This window comes from Halichoerus grypus, chromosome 10, assembly GCF_964656455.1.
Source record: "Halichoerus grypus chromosome 10, mHalGry1.hap1.1, whole genome shotgun sequence".
Classification (NCBI taxonomy): domain Eukaryota; kingdom Metazoa; phylum Chordata; class Mammalia; order Carnivora; family Phocidae; genus Halichoerus; species Halichoerus grypus.
This window is the reverse complement of record NC_135721.1, coordinates 115,653,722-115,681,643: the sequence shown is the minus strand read 5'-3', so window position 1 is coordinate 115,681,643 and position 27,922 is coordinate 115,653,722. Positions and strand designations below refer to the sequence as shown.

The 27,922-nt window shown below is 44.2% G+C and overlaps 1 protein-coding gene across 2 annotated transcripts; it reads left to right on the top strand.

Annotated features, from left to right (window-relative positions):
- Positions 1-773: 773 nt before the first annotated feature.
- EDEM2 (ER degradation enhancing alpha-mannosidase like protein 2) lies at positions 774-27,922 on the top strand. Of its 2 annotated transcripts, XM_036092229.2 has the most exons (12): positions 774-979; positions 1,173-1,283; positions 3,128-3,167; positions 6,683-6,788; positions 10,099-10,143; positions 10,794-10,919; positions 13,216-13,427; positions 15,120-15,261; positions 16,558-16,682; positions 21,995-22,139; positions 25,368-25,489; positions 27,363-27,922. In XM_036092229.2, the coding sequence occupies exons 1-12, from the start codon at positions 873-875 to the stop codon at positions 27,861-27,863; spliced, it is 1,782 nt and encodes a 593-aa protein (XP_035948122.2). In that variant the 5' UTR covers positions 774-872; the 3' UTR covers positions 27,864-27,922. The 2 variants fall into 2 exon arrangements, with proteins under 2 accessions (XP_035948122.2, XP_035948123.2); XM_036092230.2 differs by lacking the exon at positions 10,099-10,143 and having other exon boundaries at positions 775-979.

Below are 27,922 nucleotides of genomic sequence, written 5' to 3'. Positions count from 1 at the left end.
AGCAACCTGTCCCCGCTCCCTCCAGAAACATTTTATCCACACTAGGATTTTCAATGAAAGACAAAAAGGTCAGCTACAGGATGTATATAGGGAAGGATGATGAAGCCTGGGTAACTTTTACAGCACGGAAAAGCCCAGACCTGAAAAATGTTTAGTGCCTGCGTTAGGCCGGAAAATGGCCCCTAAAGATAATTAGGTCCTAATCCCTGGAATTTGTACATGTTACACTATTTGGAAAGGGGGTCTTTGCAAATGTGATTGAGTTAAGGATCTTGAGATGGGGGGGCGGTTATCTTGTATTACTCAGGTGGAACCTAAATGCAACCACAAGTGTCCTTATAAGAGACAAGCGGAGGGAGTAGTGAGAAACACCCACAGAGGAAGAGGCAGAGATTGGAGAGATATGGCCCCAGGCTAAAGAATACAGCAACTTTCTCTTCTCCCGGAGAAGCTGGAGAGGAAAGGAGCATATTTTCCTCTTGAGCCTCCAGAGGAATTTTGGTCCAGTGAAACTGATTTCAGACTTCTGGCCTCCAGAACTGAGAGTATTTAAAGAGTTCAATACAGTTTTAGTACACAATAAGTGCTCAACAAATGCTGTTACTAAAACATTAGTTATAGTATCTGTAGCAGCCACCGTTTTTCAGCCACGTTCCTTTCCGCCTCAGGGACTGTATGTCCCAAGATGCTCTTTGCCTGGGTTCCACCTCCCGTTATATTCTGGGACTTGTAGTCCGGAAGTGGGTGACTGATTCATCAGCGCGCAGGCGCAGTGGCGCGGATTCCCGGAACAACCGGCAGAGGCTCCCAGGATGAGCGGGTGGCGGTGGCTGCTGCTGCTGTGGCGGCGGCGCTGACAGGACACGAGCTCTATGCCTTTCCGGCTGCTGGTCCCGCTCGGCCTCCTGTGTGCGCTGCTGCCCCTGCACCATGGTGCGCCAGGCCCGGATGGCACCGCGCCCGACCCCGCTCACTACAGGTGAAGGGGCTCAGGGTCCTGGCGCTTCCATAGTTGGGGAAGGGAAAGCGCAGACCCGGTCCCTTTCCTTTCCCTAAGTCCCAGGAGCCCCCACCCTGACCTGCTCGGACCCCGCCACTGGGCTCAGGCGGTAATTCCCACTTTCCGCCCTATTTGTCCTTTCCCCTGCCTTATTTCTTGTACCCCGCACCAGGGAGCGAGTCAAGGCCATGTTCTACCACGCCTACGACAGCTACCTGGAGAATGCCTTTCCCTACGACGAGCTGCGACCTCTCACCTGTGACGGGCACGACACCTGGGGCAGGTAGTGCGAGTGGAGGAGCAGGGGGGCGGCTTGGGTGTGGCAGTCCGGCCCTAGGCGGGCGGGTCTCCTGGGGCTGGTGGCTTCACGGCCTCCTCACCAGTTCCGGAAAAGCTCCTAGCGAGGGTGAGGCCGCGTTCCCTCCAATTCAGGGCAGCACCGCCAGGATCCACCCAGCCTCCTGGAAAGTTGGATCCCACCGTGGAAAAAGCCTGGGTTAGCCTGGTGGACTGGACCTCTGGGCTCCAACCACGACAGTAACAGGCACCAGCAGTGGGGACTTGGACACATGGACAAATCTCTGGAGTCCTAGGCTATCGAGAAAGGGCTCCAAGAAGTCAGAAGACCCAACCCCTCATTTTATAATTGGGCAAACAGGCCCAGGAGGGGGTGTAACTCTTCCAAACTTGAAACTTAAGAGCATTTGTTGTTAGTAACTGAAACACACTCACATTACTGACTGCTTCTTGAGATTTCAGCTCAAAATGTCACCTCAGCATCATCTCCCTTAACCACCCACCCCCTACAGGTCACTCTGACAAATCACCCTCTCACAAATCACCCTATTTATTTATTTATTTAGTAGCACTTCTCACTCTCTGATACTATCATTTTCACTTGTCTGCGAGTTTGTCTTTCTCACTTCCACTAGAATAAAAATAATGAGATGGAATTCTCTGTCTTGTTTCTTGCTGAGTGAGTGAAGAATCATTGCATTTAGCTGAGGCTGACATCGATTAAACACTGTGCTAAGCATTTTACTTGTGTCTTCTCATTTAATTCTCTTAACACCCCTAGGAGTTAAGTGCTGTTTTCTCCACTTAGCAAATTAGTATGCTAAGAACGGGAGAAGTTAACTCAACAAAATTTGTGCTGGTTTTCTAATTTTTTTAGCTGAAAAAAAAAAAAGAAGTAAGCAAATGGCAAATTCAAGCAGTACAAAATCATATACGATAAAGTCTCTCCCATACCCTACAACTCCAACCACTGTTGACTTTCTTGTGTATCCTCCCCAAAATATTTTGTTTATACCATCATATAAGTATGTGTATGTGTATCTTTTTAAATCAGCTTTGTAAAGGCATAACTTACATATAATAAAATGAACCCATTTAAAGCATATAGTAGCCACTATCACAGCCAAGATAGAGGACATTTCTGTCATGCTAAAACGTCCCCTTGTGCCCCTTTATAGTTGATCCCTCCACCACCACTGGCCCAAACACCTGCTCATCTGCTTTCTGTCTATATGTCTCTTCTTGAAAATGCAGATAGAAACATACCTCACTGCCTATCCTATTCCTTGTCTTTTTCATTTAACTATATAATTTGAATATTTTAACATTAGCCCATAGAGCTCTTGATAACAGTCTTTTTTGACAACTTCATAGTTTTGCAGTTTAAATGTACTGCAATTTAGATAATCATTCTTCAACTGTGTGTATGTTTGGGTTACTTCTAACTTTTTGCTATTCTACACAATACTGCCATGAGCATTCTCAAACATACAGCTCTGTACACATTGAGATAAATTCCTAGATGTGGAAAAGCCTGTGCCCTTAGCTACAATCTTATACTGCCTCCTTATGGCAGAGAAGAATGCCGGTGCATATAGATGATACGGTTAACCACAGTTGAGCATTATCAGCCCATCCTCCCAGGTGCATTAAATGGGTTAGAGCTTCTTGGCAATTTTCAGTCTGGCTTCTCTGTTGTGACTGGAAGCGAGATAGGAGAGGCATTGCTGTGCCTCACTTATTATTTTTTGGGGTCTCTGATCTGGGGCAGCCTTACTATCTTGTGTTTGATTTTCTTACTAAGCAGTTGGGATTTCTGTCCTTTTACAGTTTTTCTCTGACGCTAATTGATGCCCTGGACACTTTGCTGGTAAGTGTCTTGACAATTGCTTTTCCTCACCACCGTTGTGTAACCAAGATCCTTCCTCTTTTGGCAGCTTGACTGTGGGTGAAAAACAAATTCTTCACTTAGGCCTTTTATTTTTATCTCCGGATTCTGAACCATCAGGTTCTGGTTGCCTAGCTAGGTAGAGAAAAAGGATGAATTCCAAACGTATTCAGGGTCATTTATTCAGCAGACGTTTATAGAGGACCTGTTATGAACACAGCACTGGGATAGGCCTATATAACTGTGGGTGATATGGAGACTTTGAGACCCTCTTTGTTTTCAGAGGCTTGCATTCTAACTGGACACGTTCGTGATAAAAAAATATTAGCAGTAACTAGTTCGTGTGTTATGTGTAGGGCTTGTGCTAAGCACTTTATATGTGTTATCTTGTTTAATCCTTCCAACAACCCCATGAGGTGCATACCTTTACTCCTTCTTAGTCTGGGGAAATCTGATGCTTAGAAAGGTAAAATGGGTTGGCCAGGGTCCACAGCTGTGAAATGGCAGGGCTAGGACTTGAGCTTAACTCTGTATGACTCCCAAGTCTTTTTTTTTTTTGAAGATTTTATTTATTTATTTGAGGGAGAGAGAGAGCACGAGTAGGGGGGAGGGGTAGAGGGAGAGGGAGAAGCAGATTCCCTGCTGAGCAGGGAGCCCGATGCAGGACTCAATCCCAAGACCCTGGTGTCATGACCTGAGCCAAAGGCAGACACTTAACTGACTGAGCCACCCAGGTGACCCTGTATCATGCCAAGTCTTAATTGTCCTCCTTAAAAAGGCCACAGGAGAAGGTATAATTAACAACTTTCTCCCTACTTCACGATTTCTGGTTGTCTGTCACGTCTTCTCATTTTTATATATTAATAGCATTTACATGATTGTGATCACCTTGCAGATATAATTTCCCCTTTTTTCCCTTAATGTTAATTTGTATGTACTTGCCCACTCATCAAATATTTATTGGGGGCCCCCTGTATGCCAAGCACAGTGCTAAGCTCTGGAGTTATAGTGGTAAGTTTAAATAGATATGGTCCCTGCTTTCCTGGAGTTATGACTTTTGTGAGGGAGACAAAGAACCAAAGAATAATCCTAAAGGACATAGAATTACAAATTGAGGTGAGTGCTCCGAAGGAAGAGAACATGGTTCTGTGAGTGGTCATGTAACAAAGAAAGCGGACCTAGACTGAGGAGGTCAGGGAGGATTTCCCTAAGGCAGTGAAGTGATACTTCAAGTTGGGATCTGAAGGAGAAGCCAGTGTTGACTAGGGAAGTGGGGGAGGACAGAGTGTTCCAGGCAAGGGCCTCACAGCAGGAGAGAGTGTGGCAGACGCAGGGAATTGAAGGAGGGCCAATATGTCTGGGATGTGGAGAAGGAAATGCAGGAAGCAAAGTGGAGCTGGAGGCCTCACTGGGGACCAGGATGATGGAAGCCCTTGTTCACTATGGTAAGGATTTTGATTTCTGATTTGAGAGCAATGGAAAGCCACTGAAACATTTTAAGTAGAGGGCAGGAAATGCTGAGATTTCTGTTTTGAGAAGATCACTAACTGCAGTGTGGAAAGAGATTCATGTAATCATTCAGTAAGCATTTGTTGAGAATTGCTCCATGGGCTATGCTTGGCACCCTGGGGGAAGGCAGGAATGAATGAGGCTCCTTCCCAGGCAAAGATTCTCTTAATATGGAAAGAAACAGATGCTGTAAGAATTGTGTGGATAAAGTTAATGCTGTCTTTTAAAGGATGAAGAGGTTCATTTTAGCTGAAGGAATCAGAGGCTTCCTTCCTAGAGAAGTGACATTCAGACAATCAGAGCCAGGTTGGATTTGGAAATGGGAAGACACGTGTTGGAGAGATTCTGGCAGAGGGCTGAGCATGTCTCAAGCCAAAAAATTGGGGCATAGTGGGTACAGTTTTTCTGAAGTAGATGAGTATAGGTTAGATGAAGACGAACAATGAGAAACATGGTCAGAAAGGTAGGTTGAGGGGCTCCTGGGTGGCTCAGTCGGTTAAGTGTCTGCCTTCGGCTCAGGTCATGATCTCGGGGTCCTGATATCGAGCCCCGCATCAGGCTGCCTGCTCCATGGAGCGTCTGCTTCTCCCTCTCTCTCTGCTGCTCCCCCTGCTCGTGCTCTCTCTCTCAAATAAATAAATAAGATCTTAAAAAAAAAAAAGTTGAGTCCACATCATTGAACGCCTTGAATGCTGAGATAGTCAGAATTGTTCTGGTTCCAAGTGACAGAGACCCCGTTCAAACTGATAGAGACAAGATGGGAATTTACTGAGTCAGATAACTAAAAAGTCCAGGTAAAGCCTGGCCTCAGACTCAGCTGGATCCAGGCATATGAACAGTGTCTTCAGGAGTGTCCATCTCTTAGCTCTGCCTCCTTTGTTGGCTGTGTTCTCGGGCTCTCCTTATGCTGGCAGAGTAGCCAAGAGTAGCTCCAGACTTCCCACTCAGTGTGTATGGGAAGAATCAGCCCTTTTGCCTTAATTCCAGGAACTGAGTCTCATTGATCTGGCTTGGGCCGCACATTTATTCCTGAACCAGTCACTGGCCAAGGGATACAGTACAGTGGTCCAGATCAAGTGCCCATTCTTACAGCTGAGGGGATGGGGTCAGCCTCTCCCAAACTGCAGGAGTGGCTGTGGAAGAAGAGTGATTCCTCGAGAGAGAATTAGGGTACTACTATCAGAATAAAAAGTATTAGAATCACATTTGGCTGACGGTTTAAATGAAGAGGGTTTAATTTTCTCAAGTGAAAGGAAGTCTGGAGGTAATTTCTAGCATGGGGTTGGCTGTTCAACTGTGCCATCAGAGACCAGGCTCTTTGTATGTTTCCATTCTACCATCATTAGTGTACTGGCTTTCATTTTCATGCTTAGTACCTCAAGGTCTAAAATGGCTGCCACAGCTCCAGAAATCAAGTCTGCTCTCAAGGCAGGAAGAAGAGTAAACAGCATGCCAGCAGTGTCTGTCTTTTTATTAGGAAAACAGAAGCTTTCCCTTTCTCAAGGCTTAGGTAACACAGTCATCTCTAGCAGCAAAGGAGGTAGAGAAAGCAAGTATCTGGATTTCCAGCCTCTATAGAGGGAGGCTACCAGGGTAAAAGAGATTGGAAATCGGTGTTGGACCAACCAACCTGAAGTGTTTTCCACGAGGATGAAGGTGACCAGAGAAGTCTGAAAACAACAGATACCCACTGCAAATGTCAAACTAGGATTTCCTAATGCGGTCTATAGTCTATATTGTTTCCATTAAGTGGGTACATAGTGACTTGAATTTGTACCTAAGAATTTACTTAACCAGTCTCTTGGTGTTGGGTGATTTCTAGATCTCAGTGTTTCCTTCTCCTGTCACCAGTCCTAGAACAGAAACTGGAGGTCTTAAGTTGAATAAGCAAGGGCCACACCAGCATAGGATCCCAGACTCTTGATCCAACATCTTCAGTGCCTTAAAGCCTGAGGGAGCCTCACTGTCAAGTCTCTCTTCCCTTCCAGATTTTGGGGAATGTCTCGGAATTCCAAAGAGTGGTTGAAGTGCTCCAGGACAACGTAGATTTTGATATTGATGTGAATGCCTCCGTCTTTGAAACCAACATCCGAGGTGAGGGCTGCCTTCTACAGCCTTTGGAAGAAAAGAGATTGTGGAGTTTTGCCTCTGTGTAAACCAAGAGGTGGTAAATAGGATCATAAGTGTCAACCCTGCCAGGGCACTTGGCCCAAACCAGTGACTGACAAAGATCGTTCCCCCCAGAGGGTGGGGTGTGGAGGTCTTAGGATACCCCATCAGTTTCAGACATGAGCAGGGGACAGAGAAAAGACTGGAAAGAAATGTGCCAGAACGACTCCTCTATTTAACATATATTTGGCGCTAGGCTTACAGCCAGCCATGAACAAGAAGGATGTAACCCTTGCCTTCTTGGAGCTTATTGTCTAAGAAGTGCTATCCAATAGAACTTTCTATGATGATGGAAATATTCTGTATCTGTGTTGTCCAATGATGTATCCACTAGTCACACATGGCTTTTGAACATTTGAAATGTGTCTACTGCAACTGAGGAATGGAATTTTTAATTTCATCTAATTTTAACAAATTTAAATTTAGTGACATACGGGGGCACTTGGGTGGCACAGTTGGTTAAGTGTCCAACTCTTGGATTCGGCTCAGGTCATGATCTCAGGGTCGTGAGATTGAGCCCTGCGTCGGGCTCCACGCTCAGCGTGGTCTGCTTAAGACACTCTCTCCCTCTGCCCCTCCCCCCAAAAAATAAATAAATAAATCTTAAAAAAAAAAATAGTGGCACGTGGTTCATGATTATCACATTACACAGTGCAAGTCTAGGGCGTTAGTTTCCAAAGCTGGCTGTCCATCAGAACCACTTGGGACCTTTAAAAAAGCTGAATGTTTAGGTTCCACTCTAAACCTAATGAATTGGGATTTCTGGGTTGGGTCCTAGTAACAATATTATTATCAGGTTTCCAGTGATTCTTATGAAGCTAGTACAACCCTTATTTTCAGTGAACCCCTAGACCACCAGTGGCTTAACAAACTGTCACTTCTGGAGGCCAAGTTATATTTTTCCCCCTTATTTTGTATGTGTTTTGCAATTAAACTTGTATTGCAGGTATATGATAACATTTTTAGAAAGATTGTGGAGCAGAGGGACAGCATGATACAAAATCCTGGTTTAGGGATCAGACCTGAGTTCGAGGCCATGTTCACGCTTGCTGTGTTACACAGCTTCTGAGTCCAATTTATCGTCTGTGAGTTAAGATTCCCTTACACCTTTGTTGCTGATATGAATATAATTACACCAGCTTTCTTTTGGTTGGTGGGGTTCATTGACCAGGATCTTTTTCTACTCTTTCACTTTCAATCTTTCTGTATTTTTATGATCAGGTAGATCTTTTATAAATTACATATTTTGTTTGTTTATCCATTCTGACAATCTTTTCTTTTAACTGAAGCATTTAATCTATTAATATTATCTATGTTACCTAAGCCTTGAGAAAGGGAATAGATTTTAACTGAAGCATTTAATCTATTTAATCTATTTATCTATTCCAAACCTTTCTTTGGTTTCTTTCGTTTCTGTGGTATTATTTTGTGCTATTTGTCCCATCTTCTCTATGTTCTTTTTCACTCTCCTTTTTTTTGTGCCTTCTTCAGATTGATATTTTTTTTCCCTTATTCCATGTTCCTTTTACTAATGTAGAAACTATGCTCACTATCTTGCTTTTTAAATAGTTTTCCTGGAAAATTTAACAAACGTAACAAAAGTCTAGAGTTAATGACAATCTTTATTCTCCTGAATAATACAAAACCTGGCTCTGAGACTATTCTGACCTGTATGCTATAGTTATGTATTTTAGTTTTTTTGTTTTAAGCCCTCCATACATTATTGCTCTTCTATACAGTTGAGGTTTTGGATTTACTCATATATTTACCACTTCTTTGACCATCTTTCCTTCCTGTGTCTCAGACTTTACATCTGTGATCCCTTTCATTCTATCTGAAGCAATTCCTTTAGAAAGTCCTCTAGTGCAGGTGTGTTCTTGGCAGATTTTCTCAGCTTTTGTTTATATGAAATGTCTTTATCTCACTGCCTTTGTTGGGTCTTTGAGGAATAATTTTGCAGAATGTATGGTTCTAAGTTGATGGGATTTTCTCGTAGCACACTGAAGAAATCTTTCCATTGTCTTCTCATTTCATTGCCACTGTTAAGAGGTAATCTGTCAGTCTAATTGTTATTATTTTACAGATGATCGGTTTTATTTATGCTGGCTTCCCCCTCCTTTTAAAAACGTTTTGTTATGGAAGTTTTCAAAAATATATAAAAATAGAGAAAATAATGTAATGAAATAGATGTACCCAACATCCAATTTCAATAATCATTGTTACATGGACTCTGCTCTTAAGAGCTTTATTTTCCTTCAGTGTTCTGAGGTTTACTGTGATGTGCATAAATGTGGATTTCTTTTTATTATCTTGCTTGGGATTCCTGGATCTGAGAATCAGTGTCATTCACTAGTTTTCAAAAGTTCATAACTATTTTCTCTTCAAGTATTGCCTCTCCCCCATTTCCTCCTTCTTCTCTTTTTAGAACTCTACCCAGAGAGATGTTACACCTTCTTATTGTATCCTCCAAATCTCTTCGGTATATTTTAAAAACAATTTTGTCTCTTTATGTTGCATTTTGGGTAATTTTTTGGAATCTGTCCTCTAGTCCACTGAAGAGAGCTTCAGATATGTCTTATTTGCTATTAAACCTATCTATGTAATTTTTAATTCCAATTATTATATTTTTCACTTTTAGAAATTCCATTTGGTTCTTTTGTAAATAAGCTTGGTCATTTTTATAATTTCTTGCTACTTACTTGCCTATTCCAAACCTTTCTTTTATTTCTTTAAACATTTCCGCATAATTATGTTGTATTCTGTGTCTGATAATTCCAATATTTGATGTATTGGTAAGTCTTATTCTCTTGTCATTTCTGCTGGTTTGTACTCCCAATGCCTTGTTTCTTTGTATGTTTTGTGATTTATTTAGATTTTAATGTACACTCATTCCCTAGACTTTATCTCTGGGCTTCTTTGAGGCCTAGATTGAAGGTGGGTTCTTCCAGGTAGAGTTTTTGTTTACTTCTGCCATTTGGCTGGAGGTACTGTTTCCCAAAAACTGCTTTATGCCAAAGGTTTGAGTATTCCTAGACTACTCAGTTAGTGTGAATTCAAGCTGTAAAACTTAGTGAGTACCAGCCTGAAGTTACTAATTCTTAGGGAAGCTTTTTTCCCCCCACCGCCTTCCCTTTACTTGGTATCAAGATCTAAGGCATTTCCTTACTGTATGCTAGGGGAGGTGTATAGGGTTTATTTTTAATCCATCCTTATACAGACTATATAATTCTTTCAGATCCCAACTTTATGGAGGTATCTTTTATCAGACTTTCCACTTTGGGTAGGTTCTGCCTTTGTTTCTTATTCCCCCTCTGACAGGAAAAGGGGAAACTGAAGCTCAAGGTCACCATTTTTTTTTCAATGAGAGGGCCATTCAGGATATCTAGTTAGCCATATTTCCAGATACAGAACATTTATGTTTTTCCATAAGTCCTAAATATTATATCATAAATCCAAATAGATGAATTAATACAATGAAAGTAGTAACTACTCTGCCTTCCCTCCCCCCCGCCCCACCCCACCCTGCCCAGGTCTCGGAGGGGATTGGGAGACAGAGTGACCAAGTGGAATGAGCACAGGCTTTGGAGTCAGACAGACCTGGCCCTACCACTTGCTAGATCGGTGACTCAGGGCAAGTCATTTTACCTCTCTGACCCTCAGTATCTTCACTTGAAGAGGGGACAATAGTACCTAGTGCTTGGTATACAATAGGGACTAAAAACAAGTGATAGCTATTGTTTTGGGGACCCACCAAGAGAAAAAAAACTTTGTAAACTTAACAGTGTACCAGTATGTGGGACTAAGGGATTCTTTCCCTTGGTGGCTCTAGCCCCTTCCCAGCAGCCACCCAACAGAGCATGCAGGGTTAATTTACACAAGGGTAAGACTGGTCTTTGGGACTCTGACGCTTGTGTTTTGTACTCTCTGTAGTGGTAGGAGGACTTCTGTCTGCTCATCTGCTATCAAAGAAGGCTGGGGTGGAAGTGGAGGCCGGCTGGCCCTGCTCTGGGCCTCTCCTGAGGATGGCTGAGGAGGCGGCCCGAAAACTCCTCCCAGGTAAGACCCCCACTGACGTGGGGCAGAAAGGAAGTCCAGTAGGTCCTGCTTCTCTTGCTGGAGACCAGAGTGGCAATGCTGAGTTATTTTCTGCTGTTTCTCACCCAAACACTTGCTATTTCTGCCTCTGGGCACCCACCATGGAAATCAGGAGAGTCCTGGGCATTTCCAGGGCTTGCTGGGACCCTGGCCCAAGATGGGTGAGCTGACCTCCTTACTGTTTGCAGGGTGGCACTGAAGGCCAGCCTGGTGGGTGGAAGGCTCTTGCTCTTATTTGAGAGAGCCCTTTTGCCCCCTCCCTGGCCCATACACTGCTGGGATAAAGGAGTTCCAGAGAAGAACCTCGATCTGTGTGTTAGGAGCCCCTGATTCTGGTCTAGCCAATGTCTTGACGAAGGCACTCTTCTCTCCTTGGTTCAGTTTCCCCATCTATCAAAAGGGAATCATAATTCCCACTTGCCTGCCACACTGGCTTTTTGAGAGGCATAAAATGAGGTCAGAAAGAAGAAAGTGCTTGGAGAACCTCAAACACCACTGAAACGCAAGGGACTTGTTTTGTAGCTAAGCTATGTCCAGTGCTGCGGGCCAAGCCTCAGTGTATTTGTCTGGTGGGGCAGTAGCTGAGCTCGGCTGCATCAGCTGGACACTGTGTTCTCTTCAGGGTGTGGTGGGGACTCTGGGGCTGTTCACACCCAAACACATCACTCTAGGCTTTCATCAACCTCTCGGCCACCACAGTTCTCCCTTTCTGGAGAAGAGCGGAGGAAAGTGAGTGAGCTGGGTTCAGATCCACTCAGGGCTCACAGCCCATAGCCTGCGTGTCCCCTTACAAACATCATATCCTGTGTGATTCATCCATGTAGCACACTGCTTCGTTGCTCCCTTTTTTTTTTTTTTGGTCATTAAGAATCATTTTGTATTGAGAAATACACGTATTGGGAAGTACGTATTGGAGCAAGCCCCCATGGAATTGCCATTCAGGTGAAGAAATAGGACTTTGTCACTCCCCCTCTTTTGAACACTGCCTGACTTTTCTGAAATGCTCCTGTGAGCCCTGTGGTTGTGACTTGAGTTCTCCTCGCTTGCCACTTGCACCTGCCACACAGCAAGTTTGCCACTTACAGTCAAGTGGCTGGGCCTTGTGGTTCTTGGAAGTTTGATAACTTTGTTCATAACTTTGGTGACGCATGGGCTGCTCTGGGGTTATTTGACCTTTTGGCCTAGAGAGGAAATCTCTGCCTCTGGCTGTTTGTCTAGCTCCTCGCCTTGAGTTGGAAGGCACCAGGGTGGGAGGGGCAGAGCGTAACAGAGTGGGCGCATGGAGGGCATTCCCATCCCAGCTCTGTTTGGCTCTCTCTATATGACCTTTGAGTCACTTCCTTACAGACATGACTTTTCCTACCTATAAATTGAGGGTTGGACCACATCAGTAGTTTAGCGATTTATATCCTTTAAAAAAAAATGATAATAGTTTAGTCCCTAAACTATTTAAAGCAAGGATCTCAAACTGCCTCCTGTGGGACTGCTCCAGGTCTGCAGATAGGTTTCATTTGGTCATAATTGTGTTTGGAAAAGCATATGAGGGGAATCGGACGAAGGTGGTCAAAGATACAAACTTCGAGTTATCCATAAGTACTGGAGCTGTGATGTACAATGTGATGACCGTAGCTACCACTGCCATGTGATAGGTTTGAAAGTTGCTAAGAGAGTAGATCCTAAAACCTCTCATCACAAGGGAAAAAACCAAATGTTTTCTTTTTCTATCTATACGAGCTGATGGATGTTAACTTACTGTGTTCATCATCTCACCATATAGGTAAGTCAGGTCTTTATGCTATATGTCAATTATATCTCGATAAACTCAAAAATGGAGAAGCGTATGAATGGCTTCTCATGGGGCATGCTCTTCAGGGTGCCACAAGCCCCCCCCCGCTTCCTCCAGCTTAAACCCTACGTGCTTCCCACTACATTCCTTGCCTGGCCTCTGAAGGCACCGTGTAAAATACTTAAAAGTGAAGCTGCTCCAGCCCAAGTGGGCATATATGGGCGTGGCAGCCTGGAGCACAGCCCGCTGCTTGCCTCCTCATCATGGGCAAGAGCCCAAGGCTCCCATTGATCAATGCTTGACAGCATCTGGGTTGGGTGGCCACCAAGGGCCTGTATTCGTGACAACTGTCCCTCTCTGGCTGCATCAGTAGCAGATCACCCAGGAGAGAGAGAGGGAAGTGCTGGTTGAGTGTTGAACCATCCCTATGTCCCCACTCCTGTCTGGGATCATTATCTTGTGATTATTTAGCATTTCAGACCCCCACTGGCATGCCGTATGGGACAGTGAACCTGCTTCATGGTGTGAACCCGGGAGAAACCCCTGTCACCTGTACGGCAGGCATCGGGACCTTCATTGTGGAATTTGCCACCCTGAGCAGCCTCACTGGTGACCCCGTGTTTGAAGATGTGGCCAGAGTGGCCCTCATGCGCCTTTGGGAGAGCCGGTCGGATATTGGGCTGGTAGGTCGGCTGCTACCCTTTCTGTGTGAGCCAAGTCGGCCACCGTAGCCCCTGCTTGTAAGACTCGTGGCTCCGAGCAGTAAGTTGCAGCCCAGCCAAGGGACACTTAGGGTGACCTCAGCAGTGGCCCAGGCCTTAGCATCAGGACACTGAAAGTTAACCAAGCCTCCAGTTCAAGTTTTAGCCCAGGGGAAGAGAGCACGAGAGAGCACATCCTCTGGCAGGGAGAGGGGGCTCTGTTGAGTTTGATTCCTTGAGCTTCTCTGATTTCTAGGAAGTGGGCCATATGCTTCTTGCCCGTGACTCCCATGGCGACCTTAGATCGCCAGCCCATCTGGCCCTCATTTTTACTGTCTGTTTGTGTTTGTTAAACTGGGTTTCTTAGAACACCAGTGCTGAGAGATGTTGAATGGTTAGCACCGTTGATCCTTGAGAAAACACAGTTTTGAACTGCGTGGGTCCACTTAATACACAGATTTTTTACAATGCAGTACCGTAAACATATTTTCTCTTCTATATGATCTTCTTAGTAACACTTTCTTTTCTCGAGCTTACTTTATTGTAAGAATACAGTACGTAATACATATAACATGTATTAATTGACTGTTTATGTTATCAGTAAAGCTTCCACTCAAGAGCAGGCTATTAGTAGTTAGGTTTTGGGACAGTCAAAAGTTATATACAGATTTTTGACTGTGTGGGGCTAGGCACCCCAACCCCTACATTGTTCAAGGGTCAACTGTAGTGTCTTTTTTTGGAGAATCATAATGAACATGAATAGGTTAAAGGTTATGAAATCCTCTGGTAAATAAATCTGTTTAACTTTGCTTAACTCAACATTTTCCAAACTTATTTGACCCTAGAGCTTCCCTTTCTTCTCCAATACCTATTAACCTTTGAGCCAGATGATCTCTTAGGTTGGTTTCAGCTCTTAAATCAGATAATCCAGTGAAACTAACAGTAATTGAGCCAAAGCTATCCAGGAAATAGCACTAGGTTTAGTCAGAATTGGTCTTGGCCTTGCTACATCGAAACTTTGTGACCCTGGACAAGTCACTCAACCTCTCTGATCCTCAGTTACTGGAGCAGGAAAGTTGATGTATTAATAGTTCCTTTGGTGAGTCATTATGACTTGGAAAGATTGAGTTGTCGGAAAGTGATTCAAGCAGGGACACATTTTATGCAAGTCTGGTTCTAAGCTTGAAAAGTGAAACTTGTATGAGGAATCCTTGAAAATCCCTTAAGAAGATGCCACTCTGGAGACCTATAGTAACTCCCTTAGGAGGTCCAACACAAGCAGGTTTTTCTCCAGCACTGGAACCGCAGTGGACTCCATATCCTCTCAGCCCTTACCATCTCTCTGTGCACACTGGCCTGTCTTCTGACTGTATCTCTTTCCCTACGGGCCTTCTGTGGTGCCCGGAGCCTGCTCTGCTTGCCTTTAGCTGGAAGTTCCAGGACTTAATGCTGCCTGGAGCAGTTCTCAAAATCAGTGACAGATACTGATAGGAGTTTGTGGCCTCCCAGCCCTACACCCCGATAGCCTGCATGTCTCCCAAGGGTACTGGGGTGTCTGCCTTGCATCTGACTGGCCAGCCAGGGGTATGGGGAGATCCTTGTTTGGTCTTGAGCCCTCCCTTGGGACTCTGTGTGTGTGTGTGTCTGTCTGTCTCTTTCTCTCTCTCCTCCCAGGTTGGCAACCATATCGATGTGCTCACTGGAAAGTGGGTGGCTCAGGACTCAGGCATCGGGGCTGGCGTGGACTCCTACTTTGAGTACCTGGTGAAAGGAGCCATTTTGCTTCAGGATAAGAAACTCATGGCCATGTTCCTAGGTAAAAAGGGTGGGGTAAGGAGGCTTTTGCCATGATTTCTCCCATTTACATGTGGTTTATTTATAAACTTTCAGTTGCTCCCAAGTGCCTACAGACTCAGTTCTGAGTGCCTGAGTCTGTATTCAGAGCCAGCATAGACTTACCACTGCCTCCTCGGTGCCCACTGGGACCTCTTCAGGCCTTCCTGCAAGAGCCACGTGAACTATGCTGCGTTCTCTGTGTGTGGCCCTGGGTTTCTTATTTCCTGGCCATTGCACATGTGTTCCCTTTGCCTAGAATACCTTTTTTCCTGTCTTCATGTGTCCAAATCTTATTCACCCTTAAAGGCCCAGCTGAAATGTCACCTTGCCCACAAAGTAGCTTGATCCCTCCTTAGGATTTAGGGCCTTCAGCACCTTTTGTGCAGTCAGCTGTCATCCACAGTTAACAGCTCTTCCTACCAAGTGCAGTGTCTATGCCTTATTCATCTTTATATTTCCCACAGTGCTTTGCATGAGGTAGGTAGTTGATTAATGCCTGTTGAATAAAAGCGTTTTACCCTCCAGGCCCTTGGACACTAATAATAATGAAATTGAGGAATTGTTGGGCACCTAATAATAACTATTATTATAGCTACCATTTATTTATTCAGCAGATATTTAGTGAGTACCATTGATGGGTCAAGTACCACACCAAGCACCAAACATGGACTATTTCATTTCATCCTTACAGCACTATTTGAGATTGTCTTATTTATTTGCCTGTGTATTTGGTACTTCATTTAGATAATAATTTATTGTGCATATTTATTATGCACTATCCTAGTGTTGAGGATTCCACAATGAACAAAACAAAGTCCTGCCCTTCATGGATTTACAGTCTAGGGAGAGGTATAAGTTCAAGTTCCCACTAGAATGTAAGTGCCCCAGGCCTGCATTTTTGTCTTGTTTGCCACCCTGTAGGTACTTGTTCCTAGTAGATGTGCAGTGAATATTGTTGAGTGAATGAATGACTGAACAATCCCATGAGGTGTATACGGATTACTCTCCCCACTTTAGAGATAATGAGACTGAGCCTTAAGAAGGAAAACCTTACCCAAGGTTGTAGCTAGCAAGTGGTAAGGCTGGAGCTGGAAGTTGAGTCTGGAAGTTTAGCTTCAGAACCCATGCTCCTTCCTCTGTGCCTTGTTGCTTCCTAGTCTGCTTTGAAGCTACACCATCATATGGTCTTCCAAAAGTGTAAGTCCATGCTTCTGTGGTCAAGACCTGCCTTTCGTCTCCATAATCACTGATGTGTCTTATTGCATCTCCTCTGCAGAATATAACAAAGCCATTCGGAATTACACCCGCTTCGATGACTGGTACCTGTGGGTGCAGATGTACAAGGGGACTGTGTCCATGCCAGTCTTCCAGTCCCTAGAGGCCTATTGGCCTGGTCTTCAGGTAGGAATGATCAGAGGGGTGGACATTTTTTTCTGGAACCGACAAAACAGGCTCATTCTGATGTATAAGTCAAATAAAGTATTTCAGTTGCTTGAGTGCTTGGGCTGGAGACAGAAGAGAGACCTAGAGTGAATTAGACTTAAGATTCTGCCAAGCTGAATTTTCCAAAGGGAGCTTTAAGGTGTCAGGAACTGAGCTTCCAGTTTGCTGTGAAATGTGATACCACTTAAAGTAGAAAGTGTCTTTCCAGGCTGGGTGGTAACAGCCATTGGCAACAACTGTTTCTCCACTGGACATTTCTGTCAAATCTCCTCATTCTTGACAGTGGGCCTGAGAAAGGGCGTGAAAGCAGCTGGGGCTGCCCTGCGTGCCATAATTATTGTTTTCCATTGCATGATCTGATGGAGTCACAGCTGGGAGGGCCGGATCCTGGAGCCCATCTAACCAGCCCCCTATGTATACCACAATATTTTTATAAGCTAGTTTCTTTTTTTATTTTAAGAAAAGGTAATATCATGTAGATGGTGGTAAATTTTAAAAGCACACCAAGGAATACAGTGAAAGGTAAATCTCAAACCCCTCCCCAGTCCAGCTCCTATTATCAGTTTTCTGTATACCTTTCTAGAAATCCATATGCATAAACATATGCATATTAATATCTACCTTTTTTCTTTACATAGATAGGAATATATCATGTACTTTTTCACTGAATATGTCTTGGAGATCATTCTTTATTGATACCTATAGGTCAGTTTTACTTTTTTTTTTTTTTTTTTAAGATTTTATTTATTTGAGAGAGAGAGAGAGCATGAGCAGAGGGGAGGGGCAGAGGGAGAAGCAGACTCCCCAGTGAGCAGGGAGCCCAATGCGGGGCTCGATCCCAGGACTCTGGTATCATGACCTGAGCGAAAGGCAGACACTTAACTGACTGAGCCACTCAGGCACCCCTCAGTTTTAGTTTTTAACAGATGCATATTTTCCATTCAATTGACATACTGCAATTTGTGTACTAGTCCCCCATTGTGCACTTTTAGCCAGCCTTCTTATTTTACAGATGGGGAACAGGCTCAGAGAAAACTTGTTGACAATATTAAATATAGGTCCAGCTCTTCTAAGATACTCATGTTTTTTGCTTGAGTGCCCACTAAAAGAATTTTGAAGAACTATGGAGTCCCCTGTGTGTTTTTAATCTTATGAGTTTAAATAGTCGTATACCATCCCTTTTTCTCCTTGAACTCATATTTTTCATTCTCCTCCCCCAACAGGATTTTATCCTATTTGTTCTATTTTATGCTAGATAAATTTTACTGATACCCTCTTATGTCTTTGTAATAAAATTTCGGTATACATAGAAATTTAAAATACTTTAAAATTTCCTGTGACCATAGGCTCTGAGTATTAAATTTGTTTTCTTCTTGACTTGGTTATCATTAGTATGTAAATGAGTAAAGCAACATTAAATAGCTTACAGTTTTCGATAAATAATTATAAAACATAAAGGCAATTTAATCAGAAATACATTTCTTAATGAGATTTCAGGGGCTTTTTTATTTTTAAGTAATTTGTGTATTTGTGTGTGAATAATTCATATTGCTAAAATGGGACATGGTTATGTATCAAAAGTTTTATTCCTCTTTTCATTTTTTTAGATGTAAGTGCTGAGGAGCCTTATACACATAAATAAGTAGATAGGAGTGGAAAGAGTTTGATTATTGCCATGTCATTCAGTTCTTTTCTTTTTGAGCGTGGCCAGGGGGCGGGGCGCACGGAGGGAGAGAGTCTTAAGCAGGCTCCATGCCCAGTGCAGAGCCTTCAGGGCTCCATCTCACAACCCTGAGATCATGACCTGAGCCAAAATCAAGAGTTGGACGCTTAACCAACTGAGCCACCCAGGTGCCCATCATTCAGTTATTTGCAGTCATTGACTTAATAGATTGAACCATATAAAACTGCCAGTATTCCACTGTTTGACCTATACAAATGGCAATATTATATGGTTCATTCTTTATATGATGAAAATAATCATATGATCTGTCATCAAAAAACATTTTTAATGATCCCTCGGCTGACAACTTGACCAGTTCCTCCTCTAGTTTTTTGAAGGCAGAGTATTGGAACCATCTGATACGCAAAAGAATTGTTACACAGTGATTAGAGTCATTCCATTTTTTCAACACCTACACCAGTATTTTAAACTTAACCTAGTTTGGTGCTCAGGAAGTCTTTATTCCCCAGGACAGTGTTCCACAGGAAGGTTAGAGATTGCTGGTAGGTACACCGTGCAGAAGGTAAAATGGCAGAAGGCTAACTGTGAAGGAAACAGTGATAATAGATAGCCTGCCTTTGTGTTAACAAGCGTCTTTTCAGGCAGATCCATTTTAGGAAAGTAGAGGATCTGGAAATCTGTTGTGTTAAAACTATTTGTGACTACATTCCTCTTGGGAAACCTGGTATAACCTAGCCATGTCACTGATCACACCCTTTGACCCTGCGAAATTCCATTTCTGTGCACGTTCCCCAAGAAAATAATTCAAGAGGGAAAGATGCATCATGTATACAGATATTCCTAGCAGCAAAGTTCATGACAAAGACAACCTAGAAATGATCAAAATGCCCACTAATGGAGGAACAAATGAATGATTATATTTTAATGGAACGGGTCATTTTACAACTTTAAAAAATTAATATGTAAACTCCTGTGTTACATGAAGAGGTAGTGAACAAGAATCAAGAAAATGTGAAGGAGGGGCGCCTGGGTGGCTCAGTCATTAAGCGTCTGCCTTTGGCTCAGGTCATGATCCCAGGGTTCTGGGATCGAGCCCCACATCGGGCTCCCTGCTCCGCGGGAAGCCTGCTTCTCCCTCTCCCTCTCCCCCTGCTTGTGTTCCCTCTCTCGCTGTCTCTCTCTCTGTCAAATAAATAAAATAAAATCTTTATAAAAAAAAAAAAAATGTGAAGGAATGAAACATACTGTTGGACTGTAGTGAGAAATTAGGAGTGATAATTAAATTTTTTTAAAAATTTCTCTGAGTAGATTTAACAATAACAAAATACACACAAAGGCATTATATTATGTGTAAACTGATTACAACTCTAGAATTTTGGTTTTATATGTTAAGGAATAGAAGACAAAAATGTAAACGACTGCTACTGTAAGATTAAGAAGGTGATTACCTTTTTATTCCTGTATGCTTTAAAAAAATATTTCTATAACTCTGAATAGAATATAAATTGGAAAGGTAGATATCAAAACTATGTTATCTGTGTGGTGAGGTTAAAGGTGACTTTTTTTATACCTTTATTTTTCAAATTTCCTAAAATAAAAATTAAGAAAATAAAAGAGGGTGTGATAAGGAAAGAAAGAGTTTCATCTCCGTTGGTGTGGTATTTTTTCCTGGCTTGACCAGGGATCGTGGGTTCGTTCTCTGTGAGATTCTAAAAACACTAATAACTAACATTTATTGAACATCTAGTCAGTGCCTTGTAGTGTGTGTGACTGACACATGGAGGTGATAAATATTTATAAGAGAATGATTTATGTGCCAGGCACTTTACACAGAATTATCACAGCACACGGAGGTAAATTTTGCTTTATAGATGAAGAAAGGAGGCTTAGATATGTTCAATTTGTTCATTCATTTATTCAATGAATATTCGAATGCCTGCTGTGTTCCAGGCGCTGCCCTTGTTCAGTTTATAGAGTGTGAGACACAAAGTAAAAAATAAAGTGGACAAATGCATGAAATAGTAAGTCTCAATGAAGGAAACAAAATGAGAGGCTGAGAGAGAATGTTGGATGGGGACCTAAACTTGAGGGAAGAAGGCCTGTCAGAGATGTGCTACTAAAGCTGGTATTTCAAGAATCCGAGGTGGGGGATGATGTTCCAGACGGTGGAAATATCATGTGTGAAGGTCCTGAGACAGGAAAGAGCTGGGTGTTTATCAGAAACAAAGAAAAGCAGGATGGCCACAGTCCAGGGGAGGGAAAGATCAGTCAGTGGAGGTCAGAAGCGCCCAGGTCGTGCAAAGCCTTGAGGGCCGTGGGCAGGTGTCTGGACTTCATGCCGAGCCCCTGGGAAGCCCTGAGGTCTGGTGTGTGTAGGAAGGCGGTTACTCTGGCTGTGTGGGGAGCGTGCACTGGAGAGGGGCATGAGCACAAGTGGTGGGGGCAGTGAGAGGACTGTGGAAGTGATCCCAGGGGGAGATGCTGGTGACCAGACCAGGTGGCGGCACTGAAGATACAGAGACAAATCGTGGTGGTTTAGAAATGGAATTAACAGGAGTTGCTGATGGAATGGATGTGGGGGTGGGGGGAAGGGAGGAGTCAAGGACGACCATCATTTGTTAAGTGAGGGAGAGGTGACAGTAGGGAGGCAACTTTGTGGGAAAGCGAGGGAACCCAGAACTTTGGGAAATGTTAAGTTTGTCCTATCCACGAGGCATCCAAAGGAGATGTCAAAAATGTCAGATGTCAAAAAGCTGTTTCCCTGCAAGCTTATATTATTATTAATAGCTACTTAGCAACAGCTAGTAAAACTACAAATGGGTATACTTTCAGGCCCAGCAATCCTGATTCTGGACATTTGTCTTACAGGTAAACTTTGCATATGTTTGAGGTGCATATGTACAAGGTTATTTACTACACTATTGGTTGTTCTAGCAAATAGCAAAACATTGGAACCAATCCAGCTGGCTGTTAATAGAGAACTAGTAAAATCATGGTCCAAGCAGTGGAATACTATGCAACTGTGTAAACAGGAGGAGGAGGGAGGGAGCTTTTTATGTACTTAAATGAAAAATCAAGATCTGTTGTTAAATGAATTAAAGAAAGTACAGAACTGTATATTTAATAAGCGATTTTTATGTGGGGGAAAATAATATACTCTCACACATATTTTTGTTTATAAACTAATACAAATTCATCTGGGGTATAGGGTAGGAATGAGACTTAGTAAGATCAACCTTTTTCTTATTCTTAAAATTTTGAAACAGATAGCTGACTTACCTATTTAAAAACTGTAGTGGCCAGCATTGACTGAGCAGGGACTTTGAATACAACCTCTGTCCCTCACAGTAACTTAGAGGCTTTGTGTTTTGCATCGGAGAGATGAGGCTCAGAGAAGGTAAGTGTCTGGCCCAGGGCCAAACAATGAATAAATGGCTGACTCGGTTTGATTGCAGGCTTTTATGGCTCCAAAGCCTTTGCTCTTTCTTCCCCGAGGTTGTGTGTGAGGTTTGGTACATGGAGTTTTTTTGTATATGGGTTTTTATGCCTGGTGGCTACCCGTTTGACAACCACTTCTCTCCTGCAGAGCCTCATTGGGGACATTGACAATGCCATGAGGACCTTCCTCAACTACTATACTGTATGGAAGCAGTTTGGGGGGCTCCCAGAATTCTACAACATTCCTCAGGGATACACAGTGGAGAAGCGAGAGGGCTACCCTCTTCGGCCAGGTAAGCAGGATCTCTGGCCCATCACAACCCGCAGGCTGTGGTTCTCTGAACCCCAAGCCCTCACGTTTCTATGAGGCTCCATGTCTCACAAGTGCTCACAAGCTAATTTTTTCCCATCTGATGGAAGTGGCTCTGGGTGGTTTTCCTGGTAGGAATTGTTTACCCATATATTTTCTGATAAGGAAACTGAAGCTTAGGGGTTTGAGCTGGCTTTCCCAAGACTAAGTGTACGATGTAAGACTGGAACCCAGGCCTCTTAACTAAATTTTAGGCTCCTTCAAACTCGGGCAAGTGAGTGCAAAGGGAAGAGCCAGGTTGACTCCTTTTGAGTTCTTGCCATCGGGATTTCAGAAGCGTAGACAAACTTCCTAAGTCACTGGGTCAGGTGAGTTATGCTTCTATAATATGCAATGTTAGAACTCTGGAATGGACCTTAGGAATGAATCATCCGGTCTTGTCCACCTCCCCATTTGCAGCTCAGAAATCAAGGCGTGGAGAAGGAAGGTATTACACACTCGATAACTGTCTTAGAGTTCCTTTCCAGCTCTGATCCTCTGATTCACTGCAGGAAAGTTAAACACTGCAAGGAGGAGAAGGGGAAGGGGGCCAGAGGAAGGAAGCTTAGTCAGCACACATAGTCATCCCCCACCCCGAAATGGGTTACATTTCCATTGTTAGGCTCTTCCCACCTTCCCACCTGAATGCCTTTGAGCTGTGGGACAGGCCTTCTGGTGACTTCTGCCCATTCTGCCCTCCTCTACCCCATTTCCTTCCTCCTCTAGCTCAAGAGATTGTCGTGGGAGTTGTGGAGGGGACAGAAGAGGGAGTAAAACAGCGACAGCAAATTAGTCACTTTGATTCCTCGAGGCTGCTCTTGGTATTTCTCATGCATTTATTCTCACAGCTTTTTCTTTTCTCTTCTTTTCCTTTCCTTTCCTGTCCTGTCCTGTCCTGTCCTTTTTTTTAAGAGAAAACTCTCAGAAGGTGTCATACCCAGTGTTACCCATAGATAAAATGAAGACAGTTTGGGACTAAACGTAGGACGTAGGCTTGTGCATTCTCAGGGTTAGAAGGAGCCTGAGAGCCTTCTAATTGAGATCCCCTGTCATTGTGCAAGTGGTTATCTGGTCTTTGTTCAGTTAACACCAGTGACAGGGAGCTCATTATTTCCAGAGGCACCCTGTTCATTTGCAGGGTAGGCTGGCCGGACGGCATCAGTGGAAAGTAAGGCAGCGTAGCCGGGAATCCAGTAATGCCTTAGTCCGGTCACCCTTCCTGCCCTAAAACAATAGCGAATGGGAGATAAGGTACTACTCTTTCATTAGATTGACCAGTGTCTTTACACTCTGGTACATGCCTCTGATTGGCAGTATTGAAGCACAGAACCTGGCCTAAAGGTCTCTGAGGGCCTTTACCTCCCCCTAAGTCCAAGTCTAAGCCTTGGGCTGTCACCCTGTTCTAGAGAGTTGGCCAATATACAAGAAATTAAAGCAATGACAGCCGATGTAGACCCATGGATGAGGAAGAGAAAACAAGATGGCTGGGCCCGGGGTGCACTGAGCCAGCCAGCTGCTAGCAGCAGGACAAGAGGCTTCCCTGGAGCGCTATCTTTTCTTTGAACGCACACAGTGTGTTCTCTTACTAGTAAATGTGCCCCCACCTATGTCTTAGAATATGAGCAATCAGATTAGCAATTGTCTAGAGACCTGTGGGGTAAAGGGAGGGAGAGGTGGGGGAGAACTGGGAGACAGGCAGAGATCTTTTTTCGAAAGTAAGAAATAGAGTTTGCAGTAATAAATCAAAAGGGGAGAAAAGTACTGATCAAGGGCCAGGAGGAAACAGGGAAGGAGATCAGGAGGAGAGGTTGGTCTAGGGAGGGGAGAGTTCTCTCCTCTCTGAGAAGAGACGGGTGAAGAAATAGAAGAGTCTGTTAAGCTGTACCCTCCTCCACTGGGGCCACCCTGGAAGTCAAATCTTTCTTTTCCATACTAGCTCTTCAGATATTTGAAAGCAGTAAACACATCTTCCTGGGTTTTCTTTTCTCCAGAATAAACTTTCGCATCGGGATCAACTCCTATTGCCTAATATTCATCTGAAAATGGGGCGCATGTCTGAATGTCAAATTCCAGTTGGGTTTGTAGAGTCAGACGAGACTATTACTTTGTTCTGGGCCCAGTGAACTGGTGGCTATTTCTTTGTTAGATTGAAGATTTGCTCTTGAATATCTTAACCTTCATCTTTTTTTTTTTTTTTAATCTTATTTATTTGACAGAGAGAGACACAGCGAGAGAGGGAACACAAGCAGGGGAAGCGGGGGAGGGAGAAGCAGGCTTCCCGCTGAGCAGGGAGCCCGATGCGGGACTCGATCCCAGGACCCTGGGATCATGACCTGAGCCGAAGGCAGATGCTTAACGACTGAGCCACCCAGGCGCCCCTTAACCTTCATCTTTTTGTCCATCCCATCTCAGAAAGGGCCTCACGCTCAAGTCATTGAGTTTTAGTTTTAGGGTCAGGTTAGGCTATGAGTGACAGAAAGTGAGTAGTAGCTTAATTAAGGTAGACACTTGGAGGCGCCTGGGTGGCTCAGTCGTTAAGCGTCTGCCTTCAGCTCAGGTCATGGTCCCAGGGTCCTGGGATCGAGCCCCGCATCGGGCTCCCTGCTCAGCGGGAAGCCTGCTTCTCCCTCTCCCCCTCCCCCTGCTTGTGTTCCCTCTCTCGCTGTGTCTCTCTCTGCCAAATAAATAAATTAAAAAAAAAAAAAAAATCTTAAATTAAGGTAGACATTTATTTTTCTCTCACTTCTGGCCTTATGTGTCTCTCTGTGGTGTCAGGGACCTTAACCTCACACCTGGCTACTGGAAGAGTTGTCAGTCTAAGCAGTAGTGAGCTTGGCTCTAGTTAAGGATTCTGTTACTAAGGGAAGAAGGAGGGGACAAATACTGGGAGACAGGGAGTAGCCTTTGCCACCTCCCCCTCCCAGAACCTAGCTGCCTCTCTCTCCCTTGGGATGGGAGTTCGTGGTCAGTTTTAATGCTGATCTCCACTAAGCTTCAGGCTTTGAGTATATTGACTGTGGAAATTCAGCACTGTGTGAGCTATCCTGTATTCCTCCTGGTTGGGGCCCTGTGGACAAGGTGTGGAGGGGAGGAGTCTCTCACTGCCTGAAATGGGCCCTGAGCCTTCCCAGCTCAGCCCCTGGATGAGAAGGGTCTGCCTTGGACTTCACAGAACTCATTGAGAGTGCAATGTACCTCTACCGTGCCACGGGGGATCCCACCCTCTTAGAACTCGGAAGAGATGCTGTGGAATCTATCGAAAAAATCAGCAAGGTGGAGTGTGGATTTGCAACAGTAAGTGTTTTCATGGGCCCAAGAGTTGAGAAATGTCTCCCCCTGCTGCTAAGGAGCCTCTGGAATATTAACACTGAAGGGACCTTAGAGAGATGTACATACGCCTTTATTTTACAAGGGTACATTTTGTGAAAAGTTTTGTGGAAAGTCCTGTAAGGTGGATTCTAGAAGGGAAACAGAGTCCCATAGCCTTATATTCAAACCTGGGGGTCCTTAATGAAATAGTCCTAGTAGTTTCACTACTAGGTGTTTACTGAATGTCTTTTATGTACCAGGCACTATGCTAGACCGAGGGTTCTAGCAATGAACAAAGACCAAGCCCCTGAGCTGACATTTTAGTAGGAAAAACAACAAACATGTATCTGGGAGACAGAAAGAAGGCCAGTGTGGCTGGAATGGAGTGAGCAAGGAGGGAAGGGGAGAAGAGAGAAGTCCCAGAGGGAGGCAGGGGCCAGATCGTGTAGGGCTGGGGAGAGTTTGCATTTTGTTCTGCTTAAAATGAGAAGCCTTTGTAGGATTGACAGCAGAGCAGTGACATGATCTGACTTGTATTTTAGAAAGATCACTCTGGCTTCCCCAGTGAAAAGGGATCGAAAGGGTCAAGGTTAAGAGCCATGTCACATCCTTAGAGGACCCAAGCAGGCAAGCTATAAATAAACTATCATTACAGACATGTAAAAACCAGATGTGTAAGATAATTGTCTGGAAGAAAATTCACCAAAAAGTGTACAGAGCGTTTTTAGGGTATGGGATTAAAAACAGACCAAAAAAAGGCCTTCTTTTTCAAAATTTTGTAATGTGGTTATATTCTACAAGTAGAATATATACTTTTAAAAAAGACCTATGTATGTAGGGGGAAAATAAAGCAGTGATATGTTTTAGTGTCTAATGTGTTGTATTTTGTGAAAAGCCAAAGTGGATAAGCCCACTGGGGACTTCTTAAGAACATTTGACTTATTTCCATGAAAATGAAAGCCCTCTGGAGGTCTTCCAAGGCAAATGATGGGAATAGGCGTCAGACTCCTTGGCCTTTGACAAATAATAATTCTTGGTACATAAGTCCATATTTTAGTCACATTTTTTTGTGAAAAATAGTTGTCCACTGAGAATTAGTTTTAAGAAAATGTATCTCTAATTCTGAGACGTGAATATAAATGTAGGAAGTAAACTTACTCATCCATGGCTATAAACTTAGTATGAATTTTTCTTCATAAAGACTTCTAATTAATTATTACAGTAGCAAAAGCTTGGTAACCAACTTCATGCCCATCAAAGGGGATTAGCTAAGTAAATGACGCTACATTTTTACAGTGTCAGTAAAGGGGATGACTCGATCTGTGTATGGTCACAACAAAGGTAGGATAAAGGGGATAGGAACTGTCCTGTCACCTGGAGAGGTCAGGGAAGACCCTGTGATGAGAGGGTATCTGAGCAGAGAGCTGAAGGCAGTGAGGGAGCGAGCTGTCTGAAGGACAAAGTGCTCCAGGCTGAAAGAACAAGCAGTGCGGAGCTCCTGGGGCCGGAGTGCGCGCACTTGCCAACCGAACAGAAAGCCCAATGGCTGGACCAGCAAGAACAAGGGAGAGCCTCAGCAGGGTCAGGGAGAGAGCAGGGGACAGACCTGGAGGACCTGTGAGGACTTATCATGATAAGGACTTTGGTTTGAGAGTCTACATGAAGTGGAATGTCAACAGGGTTTTCACTGGAGGAGTGACAGCTAAGCCTTACCCTCTACCTCTGCTTGAGGGTTGCAACACCTGGGGTTGGCACTCAGCTGCTCAGTGGCAGAGCAGGAATTCCTGATTTGGGCCCCCGGCCCCCTCTGCTACCCCATGACGCTGGGTCTGACCCGCTTCCCTCTTCCTCGTGGCAGATCAAAGATCTGCGAGACCACAAGCTGGACAACCGCATGGAGTCTTTCTTCCTGGCTGAGACCGTGAAATACCTCTACCTTCTGTTCGACCCGGCCAACTTCATCCACAACAATGGCTCCACCTTCGACGCGGTGATAACCCCCTATGGGGAATGCATCCTGGGGGCCGGGGGTTACATCTTCAACACAGAAGCGCACCCCATCGACCCCGCCGCCCTGCACTGTTGCCGGAGGCTGAAGGAAGAGCAGTGGGAAGTGGAAGACTTGATGAGGGAATTCTACTCCCTCAAACGGAACAGGTCGAGATTTCAGAAAAAAACGATGAGCTCGGGGCCATGGCAACCGCCAACAGGGCCAGGCACGTTCTCCTCACCCGAAAACCAAGACCAGGCGAGGGAGAAGCAGCCTGCCAAGCAGAAAATCCCACTGCTCAGCTGCCCGAGTCAGCCCTTTACCTCCAAGTTGGCATTACTGGGACAGGTTTTCCTGGACTCCTCATAACCACTGGATGATTTTTTTCCTTTGTGTTTGAATTATGATAATAAACCTGCTTTTGACAA